The sequence below is a fragment of the Microcebus murinus genome, chromosome 1 (assembly GCF_040939455.1).
Source record: "Microcebus murinus isolate Inina chromosome 1, M.murinus_Inina_mat1.0, whole genome shotgun sequence".
Lineage (NCBI taxonomy): Eukaryota > Metazoa > Chordata > Mammalia > Primates > Cheirogaleidae > Microcebus > Microcebus murinus.
The window spans coordinates 38413038-38436266 of NC_134104.1; the positions used below are offsets into that span (position 1 = coordinate 38413038).

The following is a 23229-nucleotide window of genomic DNA, read 5'->3' on the forward strand; positions in this document are numbered from 1 at the left end:
GGCAATTCTGTGCCTAATTTCAGGTTGTTGTTTTTTTGGTTTGGATTTTTTTTTAAGCAAAACCCAAAAGTTTCCTTTTTTCTGCATTCCAAATTAGGACTCTTTGAAACTCATAAGTCCCCCAAAAGCAAAAAGCAATGTGATTAGTTTTTATTTTGCATAAGATTTACATAATATTAAAATATGCACCTACCTTCAATAGCTATTATCTGAAAAGATTATAAATAAAGAATAACTTGGAGCCAGGAAATACTATCAAGCAAGCTATAGTAATCCAGTATGGTACTACCATAGGATCCACAGATGAATGGAAGAATAAAGAACCCAGAAATAAACTTGCACTTAAGTAGACTTTTGATTTTCAGTAAAGGTAACAAAGCAGCCCAATGAGGATAGAAAAGTCCCTAGGAATACTAAATATCCATATTTAAAAAAAAAGAACCTTGACTAGTACTTCATACTGTACAGAAGAATTAATTCAATTTTGGATCATAAATCTAAACATAAAAGCTAAAACTATAAACCTTTTAAAGGAAAACATAGGAGAATATTTTCATGCCTCTGGAATAAGCAAAGGTTTCATAAGGTACAGAAAGTAAAACCATGAAAGAAAAAAACAGTAACTTAGATATCATCAAAATTAAAAGCTGCTAATCAAAATACACCTTAAAAAAAAAAATAGGTAAACTAAGATTGGAAGAAAATATTCCCAAAGCATACATCTGACAAAGGACTAGTATTCAGAATACATAGAGAACTCTTAGAAATACAAATAATTAAAAATGGGCAAAGTGTTCGAACAGTTTACAAAAGAGGTAATACAGCTTGCAATAAGGACATATAAAGTATGCAACATCATTAGTCATTATGGAAATGCATATCAAAACCACAAGATACCACCATGCAACCACTAGATTGGCTATAATTTAAAAAAATGAACACCACCAAATGTCAGTGAGGTTGTGGAACAGTTGGAACTCTCAGCATTTTTTATGATTGTACAATGCTACAACTAAATGCTAAATGCTAAAACTAATGGTAACCATACCCTAAGGTCTCCATTTTCACTGGTAGGGATCTACTAAAGAGAAATAAAAGCATGTGTTCACAAAAAGATGTGTACAAGAATGTTCATAGCAGCTTTATTTAGAAGTCCCAAACTGGAAACAGCTCAGTTGTCCATCAATCAGAGATTGAATAAACAAACTATAGCATATTTATATAGTGGAATACTTCTTAGCAATAAGAAAGTGAATTATATATGCATTCAACATAGATATTGAATGAAAGATTCACACAAAAGTGTGCATACTTTATGAAGGTCTAGAACAAGCACAACTAATCTATTGTGGGGGAGGGGAATCAGAATTTCAGTTGCCTCTGGAGGAATGTTGAGGTAGGGATTGACTGTGAAGAGTGTGAGAACTTTCTTAGGTTATAGTCATACTCTGTATCTTGATAAGGGTTTGACCATGTGCAGATGCATGTATTTGTCAAAATTTAGTGAATATACACTTAAGTCGTGCATTGTAGTACATGTAAATTTCACATAAACATACACACACATATTGAACTCTAGTTAATGACATTGTTAAAAAATAACTTAGGCCCATTAAAATTTTAGCGTTTATTTGATCAAACAGTAATTCATGAATCATGCAGTGCCAAACCATAGGTTCCACCACAGGGGATCCAGGAGAGAACTTTTACTTGTTCACAAAATCAAGACAGAAAATATTTGACTGGTTAAAGTAGAGCAGTAGCTTTAAAGTCCCTAGTTTATGAGTTAGTTGGCAATTTCTGATTGGTCAATTCCGTAGTTAGAGGTTAGTTGGAAGTTTCTGATTGGTTAAGTTTAAGTTTTGTTTTCCTACCATATGACTAATCTCACTGAATTGGGTTTCGTTTGTTTGAATAAGAACTCAGGGTGCTAGAGTCACCTCAACCTAATGACCTCCCAATTAATTATTTTAATAATTTGCATACTGAAATATTTAGGTGAAATGTGCTGATATCTGCAATTCATTCTAAAGTGCTTATTTGAATAAGATAGATTAATGGATCAAAGGATGAATTGAGGAACAGATATGATAAAACAAGCATACTAAAATGTTAATAGTAGAATCTTATGGTAGATGTACATGGCACTCAATTAAAATTATTTCACCTTTGCTTTTTTTTTTTTTTTTTTTTTTGAGACAGAGTCTCACTTTGTTGCCCAGGCTAGAGTGAGTGCCGTGGGGTCAGCCTGGCTCACAGCAACCTCAATCTCCGGGGCTCAGCGATCCTACTGCCTCAGCCTCCCGAGTAGCTGGGACTACAGGCATGTGCCACCATGCCCGGCTAATTTTTTGTATATATATTTTTAGTTGGTCAATTAATTTATTTCTATTTTTGGTAGAGACGGGGTCTCACTCAGGCTGGTTTCGAACTCCTGACCTTGAGCAATCCGCCCGCCTCGGCCTCCCAAAGTGCTAGGATTACAGGCGTGAGCCACCACGCCCGGCTCACCTTTGCTTTATATTCGAAAAGTTTTATAATAAAATGTTGGAAGAAAGAAATAAACAACAGCAAAAAATATTTTGTTCATGTTTTGGCAAAATGATATTTTACTGGCAGGAGTTGCCAGAACATTATTTTAGTTTGATGCTAATTTTGTGTCTTCTTATCCCAGAGTTGAAATGATTTGTTAAATGCTCTTAACATACATACCAATATGGTTTGTAACATTTATGAAACAATGCTCTGAGAATTGAGGAAAGAAGTACACCTAATATTCATAACTTGATATTTAATTTGAATAAGTCTGTATGTGTTAAAAATTTAGAACTATGAGAAATTTTGTTTCTTTTAATCCATATTAATCTGTATGACTTTACCTTTCACCCCATAATAAATTCAGCATGCCAATAAACAACTTTTCAATATACTGTATAATGAACTAATATATAGCACTCTCAAATGAATAAGCAATAGGTAATTTTTTCAAGACTAAGTAAACTTGAATAATAAAAAATTTTAGGGTCTTCATAGAGCTATGTAGATGAATAGAAACCTTCATTTTCTAAAGTAAATTTGCTCTAATCGATTTGTTTTTATAGGCAAGTTACTGATTTTCTGAAGATTTTAATAAAAGGCTCGTTTTTACAATAGTTTTTCCATTTTAGAGTATGTACTTTAAATTATTAAATTTTATTTCTATTAAAATATGTTTATTGGATTACATTTTACTAGAAACAAATTTGTTAATGCCCAGATAACACGAGATAATATTGTAAAACTACTTTATCTTTCTGCATCATCCCTTCTTTTCCATCACATTGTTTCCTTTTAAAATTAAAAAGGAATCAAAGCACTTTATCCTTCTCTTGTTCAGAACCAAGATGCTGCTGCTGATTATTTTGAAGAAAAGCTTTTAATAGCATTTTAAAGTAGAATGTGGAAATTTAGTGACATCTTGTGGCCAAGACTTTTCCCTGAGTGTTTTATGTCTATCATAGACTTGGCTTTATAGTGGTGGACTTCCAACTGGGAAACATGTACTTCTGAGAGTACCTGGAGACTTTCTGGAAAATCAAGCTGATATAAAGAGTTTTAAGGCAGTCAATTTCCTGATCTTCAATGTCTTTTGCTCTTTCCTTAACTGACTGGACTGCACCTGTGGTCCCAGGCATTATACCACTCCCCCAAACTTAAAATTTTTTTTTTTTTTTAACCATTACCATTCTCTCATTTTACAAAAGAAAGATCTACTTCTCACCCTTCTTGAGTCTCACTATAGTGCATTGTCCTGTGGCATAAAAACCACTGGGTGCTAAACAAAGAGAATTTTGAATTATTGGTGTTGGGTAGGGAAAAGGAATCACTACAAAGATTGTTCAACAAAAATTTTGCAAGTCAGATGGTTGCTAACCTTTCCTTAAAATTATTTAATTTTAACAACATTAAAGAAAAACTGAATTAAGTTTGTACCTGATAGACTATTCATTAAAAAGAAATTTTGACAATAAATCACTATCTGATGTTTTTCCTTTGATCTAAAATATGCATATTAAAATGTACAAATCCTAATTAGGAATGTTTTTAAATATTGAGTGATGTTATAATTTCATTCCTCTTTACTTATTAATATATGACTTCTCATGCTTATGCCAAATATAAGTGTGACTTCTTATGCTTATACCAAAAAAAAAAATCTGAGAAAAAATAGGAATAGAATTGATGACAAAGCCTGACTTATTTAAGAAATAAAAATATTAATCCAGGGGAGTAAATTATGGATTTCCCAGAAAGTAAGTAAACTAGTTATGTTAGTTTAATCAATTATATAATACTAACAGTTATAATAACTCAATCCAAAAGAAATTTTTTTTTCTTTTCTTATTTTTTTTTTTGAAACAGGGTCTTGCTCTGTTACCCAGGTTAGAGTGCAGTGGCATCATCACAGCTCACTCCTACCTCAAGCTCTTGGGGTAAAGTGATCCTCTTGCCTAGGCCTTCCGAGGAGCTGGGACTATAGGAGTGGCCAGGATGCCTGGCTAATTTTTCTATTTTTTGTAGAGATGGGAGGGTCTCACTCTTGTTCAGACTGGTCTCAAATCCCTGGCCTAAAGCAATTCTCTTACCTCAGCCTCCTAAAATTACAGGTGTGAGGTGAGCCTTCGCACCTGGCCTGGAAGAAATATTTTAACCTCTTAAACTATTGTGGGGAAGTTTTAAAAAATTATGATCATATTTTTGTTGCATAGAAATAAACATACATATATACCTATTTTTTAGAGAAAGAGACAGGGTCTTGTTGCTCAGGCTGGAGTGCAGTGGCCATGGTAACCTCAAACTCCTGGGCTCAAACAGTCTTTCCACCTCAGCTTCTGGAGTTAGTCACAATGCTCAGCTAATTTAAACATTTTCTTTGTAGAAGGTCTCCTATTGCCAAAACTGGTCTGCAACTCTTGGCTTCAAGCAATCCTTCTGCCTTGGCCTCACAAAATGCTGGGATTACAGGAGTGAGCCACCACGCCTGGCCAGCATATAAATATTGTACAGTGATCAATAAGTGTTTTAAGCACAAAATATATCACACTGGGATAAAATTCTGTGAGGTACATAAAAAAAAGTACAAATTAAAGGAGTATAAGTAAAGTTTCTAGTTGTAAAGAGGAGTTTGTAAATATATATATAGATAATGGTAGGTATAGATTCAATGACATTGAATATATTTTATTTATTATTTTTATTCATTTATGTACTTATTGTATATATTTAAGATGTACAATATGATGTTTTGATAAATAGTGAAATGGTTACTATAGTCAAGCAAACTGGGAATTGTATATATTTAGAATTTGGTAAATAAAATAAGATGTCAAGTTCACTAGATAAGTCTATTATTTAAAGAAGCACAATGGTAAATCTGTGAAGTTCTTAGTTTTCCAGACCAGATTGCTCATGTTCCTTTTGACTGAAAGGTCCCCCACCGGGGACCACTGTGATTGTAATGAGGGGAGTCATGTCTGCCAGGAGGGGCTGACTGTGGGAAGACTAGAAGACTAGTCCTGGGGCAGATGCCAGCAGTGGGAGCTAACAGCTGTGCCTAAGGCTGCAGCAAGGGGAATTTTAATCATGACTCAGTAATAGTCAAGAGACACCTTTGGAACCAGACAGGGGGACGGAGGGACATTGAATTAGAATTTTTTTTTTTTTTTGGCCCTGTTATCCACATCATTCTTGTTTCTCTTTTCCAAATTGATGTTCTCTGGATTCTCCTTGCAGTCCCTCTTCATTAATATTATACTGATGATAGATGATAGCTACTTGCTGAAATGAAGTTCTGGGATGTCATTCTGTCTTTTGCAAATCTGAAAAAAAGTGATTTTGCCCACCCAAAATAACCATTACTTTGCTGGAAGAGAAATTGTTTTGAGGAACTGCTAACAATTTAAATATGAATGAGGAAAGATTTTATAGCTAGACAAGGTGGTGGAAGTGTAGAGGGAAAGGTTTGTAGAAAGCAGATGCTTAATAGCCCACAATAAAGTCGGCAAATACTTAACACCACAACAACTCCTCCCTCTTTCACCCCCAACCCATAGAAAACACCAGTAATCAATCTTCTCATTCTTTCCCACTGAGCTCAAAGGAGGTCACACATTCTTGAAAACATTTTTTCAGGCACCATTCCTAATCAATTGGCATTAGAAAGAGAGGTAAAATCCAATCATCATCCTGGGTCTAGATGTCTTTTGTGCTTCATGGGATAGACATATCTTCTTATGTTCTTCAAAGGGGGCATATCCTTGAACCACAAGGTTGGCATTTGTTAATATGATCTATTATTCAATAAATTTTATTTTATATTCTGACATTAATTTTATTATGTTCCATGAATGTGGGCTATAGCCTGCCATAGTTTGTAATTAGATATATTTATATATACTGCCTCTGGTATTAAGAGATCAGTAGTAGTACAACAAATCCTCCATAGTGATTATAGTGATTATATATATATAAGATTTGATTTAATAATTTGGAAACTGTATTTCTAATATCATAATTATAATTTATAGAGATAGACTTTTTAAACATTTGTTATGTTTAACAAATGTTTATGCTTGAATATATATTTGTTTATATTCTTCTATTTGGATTACAGTGAGAAAATTATGTTGGTTATTTAAGTATTTTAAATTAAAAGTCCCATTTAATATAAATAATGCATTTCATCATGTAATTATGTAGTTTAGAGTTTGGAGAGATTTTAGAGATTACCAATTCCTCCTAGAAAGTAATGCAAGAATTTCTTGCACAGTATTTCTTATAGATAGTCACTGTATCAGTCAAGGTTATCCAGAGAAATGGAACATATATGATATATATAATATATAGTAGATGTATATGTATATAAAAGGAGATTTATTGTGAGGAGTTGGCCCTTGAGATTATGGAGGCTGAAAAGTCCCATGGTGCTGTCTGCAAGCTGGAAACCTACATTAGCCAGCAGTATAATTCAGTTCAAGGGTAGGATAAGATGAAATGAGATGCCCCAGCTCAGTGAGTCAGGAAAAAATGGAAGGAATTCTTCCTTCCTCTTCCTTTGTTGTATTTAGGCTCCCAACAGATTGCATGCTGCTCAATCACATTGAGGAGGGTTATCTACTTTACTGAGTTCACCCATTCAAATGCTAATCTCATCTGGAAATGGCCTCACAGACACACCCAGAAACAATGCTTAATGCGAACACCCTGTATCCCAGTCAAGTTGACACAAAATTAACCGTCACAGTCACCTACATTAGAACATATTGAGTAAGAGGGAGGTCACAATCTCCCTACATAGTTCATTTAATTTTGGTGCAACTATAATTATTAAAAAGTCCTTTTTTAAAACAGCAAATCCCACATACCATCTTAAATACTTCAATAGTATTTTTTTTATTGGAGAAGGGATTTACTAGCAAAACAATCATACCATTGTCATACCTAACAAAATTAGAAAGGAGAAAATAGAAAGTTAGATGAAATAATTATTGAAAAAAACTTATGGTTGTGTTACTTAGTTAGCAAGAGATTCCTTGGGATGAAAGTGGGTGTTGCTGCGGTTGACCCCCCACCCCACCCCTGCCATGGGCTTTCAGAGAGTCTCCCGAGAGATCTCATGCACAGTAAGACTTAGATAACATGTCTCCCAACTATCCAATCAAAATGGTTCCATGGCAACATTTGAACCATGGGGCTCCCAATCTGGGCACTATAAAACAAGACACAGATCGTAACCAGGCCCTCTTTGTACACTTCCTTTTGCTCTCTGCTGCAACAGTGGGTCCAGTAGTCATCTGTGGTGTATGTATCATGCTCTGTAAACCTATATCTTGCTTTTGCCCTATAATCCTATCTTTCTTTCCTCAATAAATCTTATTTTTGTGCTTGTCTAATTTTGACATTCTTTGGCCATAGGTGTGCCAAGAACCAACATTTCAGACTAAAACCTGACAGTTGCTTTAGATGGGTAAGTGGTAAATGGGGAACATTATGCTCTCTAATTTTTAATTTGTTTGGAAATCTTCCTAATAAAATGATTTTAAGAGTATTAAGGAAAAATGCATACGTCCCATATAAAGCGATCTTATGTTGAGTGGAAATCTATCACTTTGTAATTCAAACCCATTTCATCCACTAGAACAGTGGATCTCAAACTTTAACATGCATTAGGATCACCTGGAGGGCATGTTATAACAGATTGCTGGCCTTTCCCCAAAGAAACTCGCATTTAGTTTCAAGGTGACACTGGCCCGTAAAGGCTCTGTAGGAGGCAATACTGTGATCCAAGTACCTGAAGGCATAATTACTGAGTGCCATAAAGGGTAGATGATGTTAGGACTTGAGGTAGTTAAATAAGAAACGGACAGCAAGTCACCTTTTATTTCATGTTCTCATGCATCCCCTTACATTTCCAAATATAGATACACTTTACACAACTTGCCCAAATGAATTGAGCTTTTTGACCTGGTATAAGTATAGATTCCATATAGATGGGAGTGAAGAGGGTACCACCCAATAAGGGACACCCTGAAACTAGAAGCAAACTCCGAGAACTGAGAATGGCCTAGTTCCACTTGAGCATGGACACAGGTAGCAAACAGGAGGAAGGGTAATCTTCAGAAAAGCCTTAAACATTATTAGGGTTTTCTATTTTGTTCCTATACAATTGGAAGCTATTTAGGAGTTTTTAGCAGAGAATCATATATAAGATTTGGTTTTGGTTCTAGAAATACTGAAATGGTACAGAATAAATCAAGCCTTGGAATATAACAATGCTAAGTCTGATATGTGAAACATACTTAGGAGACTGCTGCAATATTTCAGACAAGAGACAATGGAGATGTACTTGTGGCTATCGTGGTGGCATGTAGAGTGGGAAAGAAAAGATGGGGTGAGAAACAGCATTGCAGTCAGAACATGCAGGATCAGGGTCTGATTGTGCATGGGGTATGGGTAAGACATCTAAGATTCATAGGTAACTACAAGCTTTTGAGGTTAGATGGTGGAATAGTTATGGCAATAATAGACACAAATATTTGGATGCACTGGTTTTAAAAAGAAAGCCAGGGAACTCAGTTTTAAACACATTGAATTTGATACAATCCCTATAGAGATATTGAGAAAGCAGGTGAGAACTATGTATGTGCTCAGTGGTAGTAGTAGAAGCCATGTAGTTATGATTCTGGCTGAAAGAAAGAAAAGAAAGAAGAAAGAAAGAGAAAGAAAAAGAAAAAGAAAGAAAGAAAGAAAGAAAGAAAGAAAGAAAGAAAGAAAGAAAGAAAGAAAGAAAGAAAGAAAGAAAGAGAGAAAGAAAGAGAGAAAGAAAGAGAGAAAGAAAGGAAAGAAAGAAAGGAAGAAAGAAAGAAAAAGAAAGAAAGAAAGAGAAAGAAAGAAAGAAAGAAAGAAAGAAAGAAAGAAAGAAAGAAAGAAAGAAAGAAAGAAAGAAAAGAAAGGGAGGGAGAGAGGGAAGGAAGGAAGGAAGGAAGGAAGGAAGGAAGGAAGGAAGGAAGGAAGGAAGGAAGGAAGGAAGGAAGGAAGGAAGGAAGGAAGGAAGGAAGAGAAGAAAGAAAGAGAAAGAAAGAAAATATTGGTAGGAACAGAATCTTTTGGAATGAATATTTTTAGGGTGCTGGAGAGAACCAGGAAAAGTCATATAATCAGTGGTAAGAGAGGAACTAACTGGGGTGTCACAGCATCATGCTGAAGTGATGTGAGGGAAGTGGAACTGAATTTAATGATTCATAGTTCCATTCCTACCTATTGAGGTAGTAATTTTAACAGAACAGCTAAAAATGTAACCTATTATTTAAAAAGCCTCTAAATTCTGGTTATGACTTAGTTTTTAAGCAAAATTTCTAGGAGTATTCTACTTGTGATATTGGGTTCCAAATTTTTGACTGATTACATCTTACTTCCCTTCCTATTTATCACTCTTCCAGAGATTTTCTTACCTCCTGGGCATTTATCAAGAATAGTTTTGGGAAATAGTTACAGGACAAATGATGTGTAGTGAAACAGCGTAGCTTCATTTTTTCCATTGACAGAGGCATCTTCCAAAGCCCCAGGGTTTTGGAAATGACTTTGCTCCAGTGATTTTAGTGATAATGCCTACTATGTTTGCTTATTTTAGCTACATCCATAAAATCAATGGAGTTAGTTTCTTATTTTTTACTAGAACTATGTCAAACCTATGACATAGCTCTGTCCTCAGATAGAACAATGTCATTTTGGTATTTCATGTACTCAAGTCCTTTTTCTGTAACGTGTATGATCTAATTCAGTGGTCCCGAAACTTTTTGGCACCAGGGACACGTTTCATGGAACACAATTTTTCCATGGACTGGTGGAGGGGTAGCATTGGTTTTGGGATGATTTAAGTGAATTACATTTATTGTACAGTTAAACCTCTCTGCTAATGATAATCTGTATTTGCAGCTGCTCTGCAGTGCTAACATCATCACCTCAGCTCCTCCTCAGATCATCAGGCCTTAGATTCTCACAGGAGCATGCAACCTAGATCCCTCACATGTGCTGTTTACAATAAGGTTTGCACTTCTATGAGACTCTAATGCCACCGCTGATCTGACAGGAGGCAGAGCTTATGTGGTGACATGAGTGATGGGGAATGGCTATAACTACAGATGAAGTTTTGCTTGCTCACCTTCTGCTGTGCAGCCTAGTTCCAGTATTGGTCCATGGCCCAGGGGTTGGGGACCGCAGTCTAATTCATGTCTTGACAGAGTCATAGTTGCTTTTTCCTTAGAGTATTTCTTTGAAAAAGTCATAATCCTAAATAGTTGACATTTGGTTTAAAAATTTATATTTGTTCATTTATTATTTTCACATGCAGAATCATCATAACCTCTTAAATCTAGAAGAGATTTTGGAGAATATTAACCTGCATCATTTGCCATATGAGGAATGAGAATCTCAGAAAAACTAGGGGACTAAGGTAAAAGTTACATGGCATGTTAAGACATCATACATAAATTGTTGTTATACAACTTCAAGGATAAAACATAATATAATGATTAAAAAATAATTGCCTATTTCAGTCATTCTAAAAGTATTGGATTTCCATTATGGACATCAAACTATGTTAGGAACTGATGAGGAAACATCATCGGGAGATAACATTGTTCTTACTTCTGGGAGGTAAATAAATACCTGGGGAAAATCTTTGCTGTGCCATCTATGGAATCTAATAAAGAGAGTTGTCAGTGTTAGAAGAAGGAAGAATGATGAAATGATTTTAGTCAACAAAATGTTTCTTTATTACATGTTAAAATTAGTAACAGACAAGCCATCAAAGGATCTGATAGATTAATATTTTTAAACAAAGCAGTCAAATCCATTATAAAGTGCTGGACCAAAATAATTTTATTGTCAAAAAAGTTGGAGAAGAGGATTAGGAAATTTAGCAAGATTTTTTCCCCCTATTTCCCTTCATTTAGGAAATCTCTTTACTTCCCACTCAATACTAGAAAAAGAGAGTTATGTACAAAGGTACTTTGAAGTGAGTGCATATGAAAACAGTAGAGCTTAGATATTCATTTTAATGGCATAAAGTTAAAAAAAAAACTATACAGTGTACGCTTAACTCACGCTAGCATCTCAGGTAATTGAAGATCAGATAAATTTTGGGGAAGGATAATAGTAAATAAAGGAATTTACTGAGAATACAGAAAGAGAAATATAGTATAGTTTCCCTTTGTATAGTATAGTTTCCCTTTAAATAATGTATTTGAATTTAAAAATTTGTTGATTAGGTTTGGGATAAAAAGCAGGTGTGGAACATTAGAAAAGAAACCAAGTAAACTGTGCTAACTTTATATTAAGCCACCATAATTAAGGGATACTAGTACAATTTTGGACTAAAATTAATTTTCAGGAGACTATTTAAATGAGTTCCATTTAGTATTGAATAAATGCTTGGGTGCACTACCAATAGGACCTGGAAAAGCATGTTCCTACATAGTAGTACACAATTCTGAATCTGGCCACAGTGTGGAGATGTTGCCACACAGATTCACCTTGGCATGCTAAAGGAATGCTGAGTTCTCATACTGGAACATGGATTTCCACCGCCTGCCCTGATTTTCTTTTCCATTTTACAATATCTTATCATAAGCTAGAGCTTCCATTTTCTAGTATAATTGTATAAATGTGTGTGGGACACTTTCTTTTCTTGTTAGGGAACATTAGAATTTGTATGCATCTGGTATTCCTAAATGCTCACAGGTAACATGATACTTTTAACTATTTAATCTTTCATACTACAGCTAGGAATCCACATAATGCTAAATAACCCAATTTCAATATGTAGTGCTCTTGAAAGATCTATTAGAGCATATAAAAAAATAGCAAATACTACCACAGTTCATGAGTTTCATCCAGGAATGGATGACAGTTGTGGTAAATAGCATTCATGAATTCATGTGCAAATCTAGCTGTTCATTCATTCCACAAATGTGAAGTGCCTACTCTTGTGTCATGCACTTTTTCTGGATATGCAGAGAAAGGCAAAATAGACTTGATATTTTCATACTCAAAAAGAGTGACATTAAAAAGATATAACTACAAATACATAATTACTATGTGAGATAAAGGTAATGAAGAAGCAATGAAATGATATAAACTGATTCACAAGGGAAGGGAGGAGGGAGGGAGGTGACAAAAGTTTAGCCAGGTAAAGAGTCTGCCCGGGCAGAAGAAACAGCATTTGAAAAGGTCCTGAGAGGGGAAAGGAGTTTGACAAGATAAGAAACTGAAGCAATGTTACCGAGTTCATAGGTCTTGAGAAGGGTGGAGTGAGTAGAAGATGACTTGCCCAGTTAGCAGGGACCAGAACATTCAGGCCCCTGAAAGAAATGACAAGGATTATAGATTTTATTCCAAGTTGTGTGGGAAGCCATTGGAAGGTTGATGGGAGGAGAGCAAGATTAGATTTTTGCTTCCTGCTATATTCTATGTAAATTTTACCCTGAGCACTAAAAACTGTAAAAACTGTTTTTTATTAGCTTTATTTTTTCTTTGGTTTTATATTTCTTTTTCCAGGAAAACCTTTGGACATGGGATGCTTGAAGTTCATTGCACAGAGCTTTTTGGTTAAACATACACACACACACACACACACACACATAGACACACACGCACACATCCCTCTGAAAATATGTTTGATTATGGTTATAATATTCTATTTTATATTACAATGCCACTTTCCATTCAGCAATGGGTTTGTTTAATTTGATAGTTGAAAGGAATTTATTTAGCTTTATTTGAAAAATAATGGATTATTAAACTATTAAACTATATTTTACTGATATTTGTCAGATTTATTATTTAGAGTGGAAAAAAGCAAAAAAAAAAAAAAAAAATCCAGGACATTGTGTTCAATATGTAATTGGAAGGAATGTAGTTACTCCAAGCAGAACTGAGTATCTTTTGGCACAGTGAGGAAGCCTAGGTCCTTCCCTTTCAAATGAATTTGCTATGTCACCCTGTGCAGACTATTTACCATTCTTATGCACTTTATGAGAATTCTAGCACCTTCCTTACCATGCAGTGTGTCCTTGAGAGTGATTGTTATGTGCTGATGTGACAGGGGTGCATCAAAATTGGTTATGTGTGTTTTAATGAGTTAAATACCATTCACACTTATCAGCTGCAGAGCTGCAATATAAAGGGAAAAGAAAGGAAGTGATGGAGAGTGGATGTTAATTATAGGGATACAATGAAGATATATAGTTCTTTGAAATTGACTCCACTTGCAATCTGTCAGGATAGAAAGTAGAAAATTATGGAAATAGATGTATGAGAAATATGTTTAAAAAATAAACAGGTTGGGAGGGATTAATTTGCTTAATGTTTTGAAAAAACTACATTTTAAAGAAGTTAAATTTGAGATAAAGATTTTTTGTATTTATATTAATATACATATTTAACATTTTTATGCATATCTTTCCTTAGTGTAGATTCAGATTTTCATTTGATATTATTTTTCTCCCACCTGTAGATTTCCTTTGTCATTTTTTTCCATACTCCATGTCTGCTGACTATGAATTCTCTCGGCTTTCGTCTGAAACGTTCTTCATTTCACTTTCAGTTTTCAAAGCTATTTGTTGGTACAGAATTCTAGATTGATTTTTCTTTTCTTTCAGCACTTTAAAGATGTGGCTCCATTCTCTTATTTCTGACAATGAGAAGTCTGAAGTCATTCTTATCTTTGCCCTCTAACATAATATCTTTCCCCCACCTCTGGCTGCTTTTGAGATTTTCTCTTTATATCTTGTTTTCAGCAATTTAATTGTGATCTTCTCAGTGCAATTGTCTTTGTTTCTTTTTTAAAATTTTGGTCATTATTTGCTTGTTAAGCTTCTTGAATCTCTGGGTTCACACTTTTTATCAAATTTGGGAAAATTTCTATTATTTCTTTAAATATTTTTCCCATTCCACATCTCCTCTTTACCCTTTATTTTTTCTGAGACTCCAATAACACATAGGTTAGGCTGCTTGATATTGTTCCACAGGACTCTCATCATTTTTTCCCCCAGTTTAATCTGCTGACAACCCTGCCCAGTGAAATTTTCATTACAGATACTATATTTTTCACTTCCATAAGTTCCATTTGATTATTTTTCATATCTTTTATTCTTTTCTTCATTAAGGTTGTTTTCTTTTAAATTATGAGCATATTTATGATAGTTATTATAGCTGTTTTAAAGTTTTTGTTCAGTAATTTCATCATCTCTGCCATTCCTTGGTCTGTTCATATTGATTAATATATTTTCTGGATTAAGGTTTATAAATTCTTGATTCTTGGCATGTTTAATAATTTTTTATTGAAGGCTAGACATTGTAAATTTCTTATTGTTGAGAGCTGGATTTTGTTGTCTTCCTCAAATAAGTTCTGTACTTTGTTCTGGAAGGCGGTTGCAACATTACTTACAAGTAGGTATGGTCAGTCTTGATTTTAAGCCAAATTTTGATGGGTAAATGTAGTCATTCTTTACGGCTGGTTCAGCCTCAATATAAAGAACAGCCTCAATATAAAGAACAGCCCCAATATAAAGAACAATCTTTTCTGGGGTCTCTACAGAATGCTCAGTGTATTAGTCTGCTCAGGCTGCCATAAAAATACCACAGACCAGGTGGCTTAAACAACAGAGATTGATTTTCTTACAGTTCTGAAGTCTGGAAGTCCAAGATCTAGGTGCTGCTAGCATTGGTTTCTGGCGAGGCCTTTTTTCCTGGCTTGCAGACACCTTTTCACTATGTTCTGACATGGGCTTCTCTCTGTACATTCTCAGAGAGACACACAGTCAGACAGACAAACTATTTTGTGAACTCTCGCTCTTGTGTTTTTTTTTTCTTTTTCTTATAAGGAAACCAGTCCCATAGCATTATGGATCATCACAAATAGAAATAGGATATTTCCTTACCTACCCTACAATCTTTCAAAAGTTCTAGAGGTTTTTTGTTTTGTTTTGTTGTTGTTTTTTTTTTTTTTAGTGTGGCAGTCAGGTTCCTTTATGGTTCCCTTCCCTGTCCATTCTCTCTAGTCGATTTTATATCCCAAACCTATCCAGCTGCTGTTCTATTAATGCCACAAGACTATTGTGAGAATGAAATAATAAAATAAGGATAAGTTCTCTATCAGTGTTAATATTTTCTTCCTCTGTCATTCAAGACTCAGCTTAAAAGCTTCTTCCACTGTGAAGCCTTCTCTGTTGTCTACAATGTCTCTTCCAAACATCACAGTACTTGTAACTATGTCTCTTAAACAATATTTAAGCAAGTGAATGATCTCTTCCATGGGTTGGCAAACTATGGTTTATAGGCAAAATTTCACCAGCTGTCAACTTTTGTAAATAAAGTTTTATTGGAACACATCAATGCTCATTTGTTTACTTACTGTCTATGACTGCTTCTGCACTTCAACAGTGGAGCTGTATAACTGGACAGAGACCATATGGTCTGAAAAGACTAAAATATTCACCATATCACTCTTTACAGAGAAAGTTTTGCCAACCTTTGACTTTTAGTGAAGAGTATACTATAGACGATTATGCATTTTGTTTTTAATATTTATGGAATCTTTGAATTCTTCATCCTATAATATCTGGTTTCTCAACCTCGGCACTACTGATGGGTAAAAAATTCTTTGTTGTGGAATACACAAATTCTGAATTCACCTTCAAATTAACCAAAATTTTTGAGATTCCAATAATTTGAGGCAGAATTATGATTATATCTACCATGATTATTTCAGGCTGCACTGAAAATATTTACACCTACCTTATTGGATTTTCTGTTTTATTTTTTGGTCATTTATGAGAAGTAACATGACTTCACTAGAAATTTTACATAAAAGCTTTGCTGGTAAGACACATCAGTCATTAGGAGGTTGCTTTTCAAGACAGATGAGTCATACAATATTCTTTGCTACATTTTCCTGCTGGAAGGGGATGTGTAATGTATGTTACCACTTCTGTCATTAAGGGTATGGATCTTACTTAGCATGACATTTTGTGGGATCCTAGTTGTGTGGTATTTATAGGAATCTAACTGGATGAATAACATCTGATAAGTTCAAAGCACACACATTAATGGTAGTATGGACATCTTCTTTCTGAATAAACTACAAAAACAAATCCAAATTCTGTGGTAATGCTTCCATCTGTCCTATGATATTCATTATTGTAGAATATTGTACAGTGGTGGTGTCACAAATGTTATGTCTCTTGAGCATCATGTAACCTTGGGAGCAGGAATATCTGAAGAACCAAAGGAGAATAAAGGGTATAATTAAAAATAAGCCCCAAGAAATAGTTTCCATGTGGTTATGTGAAGCCCTTGAGCACAGCTGGAAAATTTCAGGCTGAAATATGTTGGAACAATAGTTTACAGAGGAAAGTAGCTGGGTTTGTGGTTATACTTGGAAGTGAAATTTCCTTGCTTGGTCATAATAGCAAACTAGCTATAAAGTTTGGAAGAATATTCCCTCAAAAGGATATTTACTCCCTGAATTACAAAGAGAAACATAATAGATAATTTCTTAAATGAGAGTATGGGCTTATACTCACATTAGGAATAGTTGTAGTATATGCAAATAAAAATAAGTTTCAAGGTGTAAAGAAAAAATACAGACTTATTTAATAATACAGGTTGAAGAATCCAAAATGCAGGAGAGGAGATTAGGATGTAGTATAAAGTTGTAAAATAAGGTTACATTTAAAATCTTGTGGTACAAATCTTTCCTTTTAGTATTTGAATAAACATCTCAATATATCCAAGATCAACCTCTCATTGCCTTCCAGGTTTAGCTGCTTCTTCTGTATTTTTATTGACATTGTTACAGGTTTCTTCTTCCTTCAAGTCACCTCTTGAAACTTAGGTTTTTTTTTTAATTTATTTATCCCTCTATTCACTTTCCATATTAGATCAATTGTTAATTTCTTTCAATTCCATTGCTAATGAGTCATTCACATCCATGTTTATTTAATAAATTGTTTTAACATGTTGGGTTTATTGAAAATAGTCTTAAAATAAGTGCTAGGCAAGCATAGAAATACCGTGAAGCTATAAAGTCTTCAGGTGTGGATAATCCCTTGGAAATGGGAGGTGGGGGTTGTAGGGTGGTTAATTTGTGGTTGATGAAATTTTAAGAAATCAATGCCTTGAAAAGTTAGAGTGGAATCCAGGGGTAAAGAGAGAAAAGCTAAAAACAGATGTGTGGCAGGCATATGTGGGTAGTCATGAATAATATTTTGGATGATAGGGGTGTATTTTAGAACAAGAATGTATACTGCTGCTGACAAGAAGTATTATCAAACTATAAAAAGTGATTCCAAATATTCGTCTGGGGTGGAAATGAATCTCCCTTTTAGGAAAGTAGTTTCAATCAATGTTTCTTCAACCTTCAAACATATTATCAGTATATTGTTTAGTTATTAGAAAATAATGTTGGAATTTTTTTCAAGGTTTTTTTTCAAATAATGATAAATGTTTATCATTATCATAAAGTTTAAAAGACTAGTTGTATTAATGTGCATGCTGGGCCAGTGGATTGGATATCAACATGTGATAAATTTAAATACTTTGTTGAGACCTAAGTCGCAACTGGAAGTTAAGTGATTTGATGGATACTAGAATTGTTCCCTGTTGTGTTAGTTTTATGTTGCTGTATTACAAATCACTACAAATCTAGCAGCTTAAAACAAAATCCATTTTTTAATTTAATTTTTTTTTTTTTTTTTTTTTGAGACAGGGTATTGCTTTGTTTCCCAGGCTTGATTGCAGTGGCATCATCATAGATCACTGCAACCTCAAACTCCTGGGCTCAAGAAATCTTCCTGCTACAGCCTTCCAAGTAGCTGGGATTACAGGCATGGGCCACCATGCCTGGCTAATTTTTCTATTTTTTTTGTAGAGATGGGGTCTCAGTCTTGCTCAAGCTGGTCTCTAACTCCAGGGCTGAAGTGATCTCCTCCCTTAGCCTCCCAAAGTGCTTAGATTATAGGGGTGAGCCACTACATCCAGCCAATAAAACTCATTTTTTTTTTTTTGGTCTCAGTTCTGTAAGTCATAAATACATGAATGGCATGGCTGGGTTCTCCATTGGGAGTCTCACATAGCTGAATGAAAGGTATCAGCTAGCTGTGTTCTCATCAGGAGAACACATAGGCATCTCCCCATATTTTCTATAATTGCCAGAATATAGTTCCTTGCAGTTGTCAGAGAGAGGTACCCATTTTCTTGCTGGCCACCATTGGGTAACTGCTCTTACTTATCTCCTGAGGGCAATCTGCATTTTTCCTAAGTGGCTTCCCCTATTCTCAAAGCAGCTGTGGTACATCATCACGTCCTCTTTCTTCAGACCTCTCTGACTTCCCCTTTTGCCATCAGCTGGAGAAAGCTCTCTGCTTCTCAGGGCTCACATGTCATATCAGACCCAACTGGGTAATCTCTTTATTTTAAGGTCAGTAATCACAGGGATGATATTATGTTCACAGGCTCCAGACGTTGGGGGAGCCATTTTGAGGGGGGTGGGTATTTTAGAAATATTGTCTACCACATTTGTGTGTTGTCAGCACTTGAACAATGTGGTTGTGAGTCACAATATGACCCAGTAAGAAAGACAGCCAGAATGGAATTGTTCTTCCTGTTGGGACTGTAAGTATAATCTTATTTCATTTTTAGTTGATTTAAATAAAAAACAAACTACAGCAAAATAAACTCTATTTTGAAGACTAGAATGCCCTTATTAAATGAAAGTTGATAATGCAGGAATTAATAATTTTCAAAGAATTGAAAAATGACTATCGGTCTTTTTGGTAAATTTGAAGACAATGAAGTTACCATTTTATACAACTATTTTCATGATGCCGATAAATTGCATATGTGTTGGACAAGGGACTGTGGTGAGATAAAATAATTTATCATTCTTACATATTTTCAAGGAGAAGCACAAGAATGAAATCTTGGATCACCATAATTTTTCATGGTTTAAAAAAACAGTAAATTAGAAAATATTGCTTTCTTGAGAAAACATTTCCTAATGAAATTACTAGGTCTTTTCTGAGATTTCTGTAGCAAGAGTTATATGTAGCCACACTCATCACATGAATAGTGTTAATGAAAATATTAAAAAAATAAAAATAAAGATTTTTATATACCACCCTTGCCTCCCCTTCCACCCAACACTCACATCATGTTCTTAAATAAGTAAAGACTCATAGAAGAAATTTTTGCAAAAAAAATTTGAGCCAATTATGATTATATAAACCATTATAATTTAACAAAATCCCATATAAGACACATTCAAATGCACACACATAATGATTAGATCCCATGAATATGTTCTTTGGGAATTTAATGGGTGTTTCATTCTGAGAGAGAACGTGATATTAAATTTACTAAAAGAAAATCTGTTTCTGAATTTAACTGTAAAAATGATTTTTTTTCTGCTTAGCAATGGATAATTGATTTAAAAAATTTACAGATATTTAGCCAAAATTGAGTGATTTCCCATTTCTTATTTCTCATAAGAAATTTGTTAGTAAGAGAAAAAAGTCAAAATTTATTAAAAAGGAAAGCTGGGAAATTATGAATTATTGGATGGGCCTGATAAACCCATGATTATAATGTAAAACAAACTAATTTTAATTATATTCAGTTTATTATTTTTAAGGAATATTATACAAACACTAGTACTTTCTGTTTTATAATATTTACTATTGTCATAATACTGGTTCCTACAAATTCAGTCTGATTATCATTCATGGTTCTTTTCCTATAATATTAAAAACAAAGCCAAATTATATTATAAATTGGTGACATTAATTATGCCAGGAGGAAAAACCTTTTTTTCTTCTTTCTTCCTTTTATTCTTAAAATGATGTTTTTCTTTTAAATTCATAGGTCAAATATTATACCATAAATATATTATTCATGAGAAATTCTATTATCTCATTTAAAAAGCCTTATAGGAATCAAATTTAATGATTTATCAGCATGTATAATTTACTTCTTAAAATAAACTATAAGTATAGAAAAAATCAGAATGTCATTAATTCAAAATATCATTCAAAATGTCAGAATGTCATTAATTCAATATTCAACTTGGACTAACTAAAGTTAATCTTTGTATGACCTATAAAGAAATAATTGACATTTAATTTTTTTACACGGAATAGGAATTGAGGCAAGGGAAATGTTTAGTCTGATATAAAAAGAATAATTTTTCCTTAGTTCTTTCATATGCTACTATCTTTGAAAACTTATCTAGCTAGTATGTTTATCAGATATAGAACATCACATAGAAATATATTACCTTTCTCTAAAGCAATGTTAAACTTTCATAATTTAATCATTAATTCAATCAGTAAACACGTATTGAGCACCTACTATGTTCCAGGTGCTGTGCAGGAAGTAATAATAATTTACTAGAAATACCAATTGAAACTATTTTGTGATAAGAGGACTGAAACATAAGATATCAAATAACTTGCAAAGGTCACAACTAGTTCTAGATCCAGAATATATACTGGGTAGTCTGACTCTAGAGGCAAAAAGTCTCACCATTATACTAGCAACAGTGAAAGAAAAAAATAGTATCCCTGTCCTCATTAAACATACATTCTACTCAATGGAGACAGCATTAAAGAAATAAACAAACACATGTATAATTACAACTAGTAATATATTTTAAGAGGAAAAAGGATAATTTTCTATGAGAAATAATTGTGGGGAGACATCATTTAGGTGAAGATATAAGTGAAAATTTCTCTGAGACTGTGATATTTCAGTTGAGACTTTAAGTAGGTTGAGTGAGAGTAAGCCAGGACAAAAATGGGAGGAAGGGAGGCAAGATCCTAAGGTGGAAAGAGGATCGTAGGTTGAAGAAAAAGTCAGCCAGCAAAGGGGAGAATGACATGGAATTGGGTGAGATAGGACTTTGTAAGATTTAAGTTTTATTTTAAGATCATTGGAAAATAACCCAAGGATTTTCATCTTAAATAATTTTTCAGGGTGTAATTTTAAGAACAGATTAGGAGGGGATGGGGACAGAAAAATTAGGGTGCTACTGCAGGAGATCAGGTACAAGAGAATTTTGGCTTTGACTAGATTAGTAGCAGCAGGATTGAATTTGAGTTCTAGTTAAAACACAAGTAACAATGGAGATTGGTGTTGTGGGGAAAGTGGGGGATGGTGGTAGTGATGAGGAAGAGGGACATAGGTGGAAGAAAGGAAGGAAGTCAAAAAGACCAAGAAGAAATAGCCAGAGAGGCAGGAAGAGAACCAGAGAGTATGCTGTCAAGAAGCCTAAGAGGGAGAGTGTTTAAAAAAAGTGTTCAATGGTTTCAGAAACCCCTTAGGGATCAAGAAAAAGGATACTGAACATTTTCCATTATATTTGCTAACATGAAGGTCATTAATGGCTTTTGCAAGAAGAGTTTTAATGGAATGATGAGAGCTAAAGCCAGATTAAAAGCAGTTAAGGAGTGGGTGGAGACAGCCTGAATAAGCATTTCTTTTGAGAAGGTTGACTGTCAAGGGCAGTAACTATGAAGGAATATCTGGTTAAGGACTTGCTGGGTTTAGAGGTAAAGGACCCAAATTATTTGCTGCTTCTCCCATTGACAAATGGTTTTTAGTTATCCTCTCCTTGATTTGAACTGGCCTTAGTGACTTACTGACCAATAGAATGTGGCAAAAGTGATGTTTGTGGACTTGTGTGAGGGCAAGTCATTAAAAGTCTTACAGCTTTTGCCTGGGCTTCTTGGAATATTTGCTCTTGAAGCCATGAACTGCCATGTAAAACTGAGATCATATTCTGAAGGAAACCAATCTGGCCCCATGGAGAGGCTACATAAAGAAAGAGATACCTGGACAGCCCCATCTGTTCCAGCCATCCCAGTGCAGGCAACAAGCCTTGAGTGAAGAAGCCATCTCGAGCATTGCAGCCTCAGCAGATGGGATGCAAAGAATCAAGAAACCCAGCTGACTACCCCAAATGAGGCTCCAGACATATGACCCCAGTTGGGCTGTCCCAACTATCTTGACCCTGCTGGACCTTCAGTTATTCTGGAGCAGAGAAAAACCATTACCACTGTGCTCTGCTTGAATTCCTGATCTATGATATAATGGACACAATAAAATAGTGTTGTTTTATGTAATTAAGTGTTGAAGTTTTTTCCATGATAATGGATAACTGGAATGACCTTATACATAGTAGTTATTCAATACTTAATTTAACAGGATGCTTCACAAAAATTCAATTTATCTGATTTATTTAAAATCTTCCAGATGCACATGCTTAAATTGGACATTTAATGTATGCAAAATAAAAATTTCTTAATATATAATTTAGGATTCCAATCATTTAACTGGTCATTTGCCCTACTAGTCAAAATTAGTGAAAACTTTAATATTCATAAATTATTTACACTCAAGTTATTTAAACTCTGTGTATATTTAAAGAAACTTTTTTTTGATCCTCCTCAATTTGAAAAACATTTTGTATTGACTTGATATACACTTCCTTTGTTCCAGGCATTATTTTAAAGGCTTCATGTGTATCAGATCATATAGCTTAATAATGACCATGCCAAGTAGGCCTGATTTTCATCTTCATTTTTCAGAAGAATAAATTGATGCACTAAGAAGCTAAATAATATTGTCAAGTTT

General features: G+C 34.3%; 1 protein-coding gene across 9 annotated transcripts in view; it reads left to right on the forward strand.

Annotated features, from left to right (window-relative positions):
• The window catches only part of C1H3orf38 (chromosome 1 C3orf38 homolog), a 45932-nt gene extending 23214 nt beyond the window's left edge, over positions 1-22718 (forward strand). For 2 of the 9 annotated variants that reach the window (XR_012918611.1, XR_012918605.1), the window contains exons 5-6: positions 7954-8005; positions 10889-10937. Coding sequence is in view for 5 of the 9 variants with exons in the window: in XM_076000982.1 (XP_075857097.1) it covers positions 22382-22546 (165 nt within the window). In the remaining 4 variants the exon portion in view is untranslated. The other 7 variants (XR_012918606.1, XM_076000987.1, XM_076000990.1 and 4 more) reach the window with 6 other exon arrangements.
• The last annotated feature ends 511 nt before the right edge of the window (positions 22719-23229 follow it).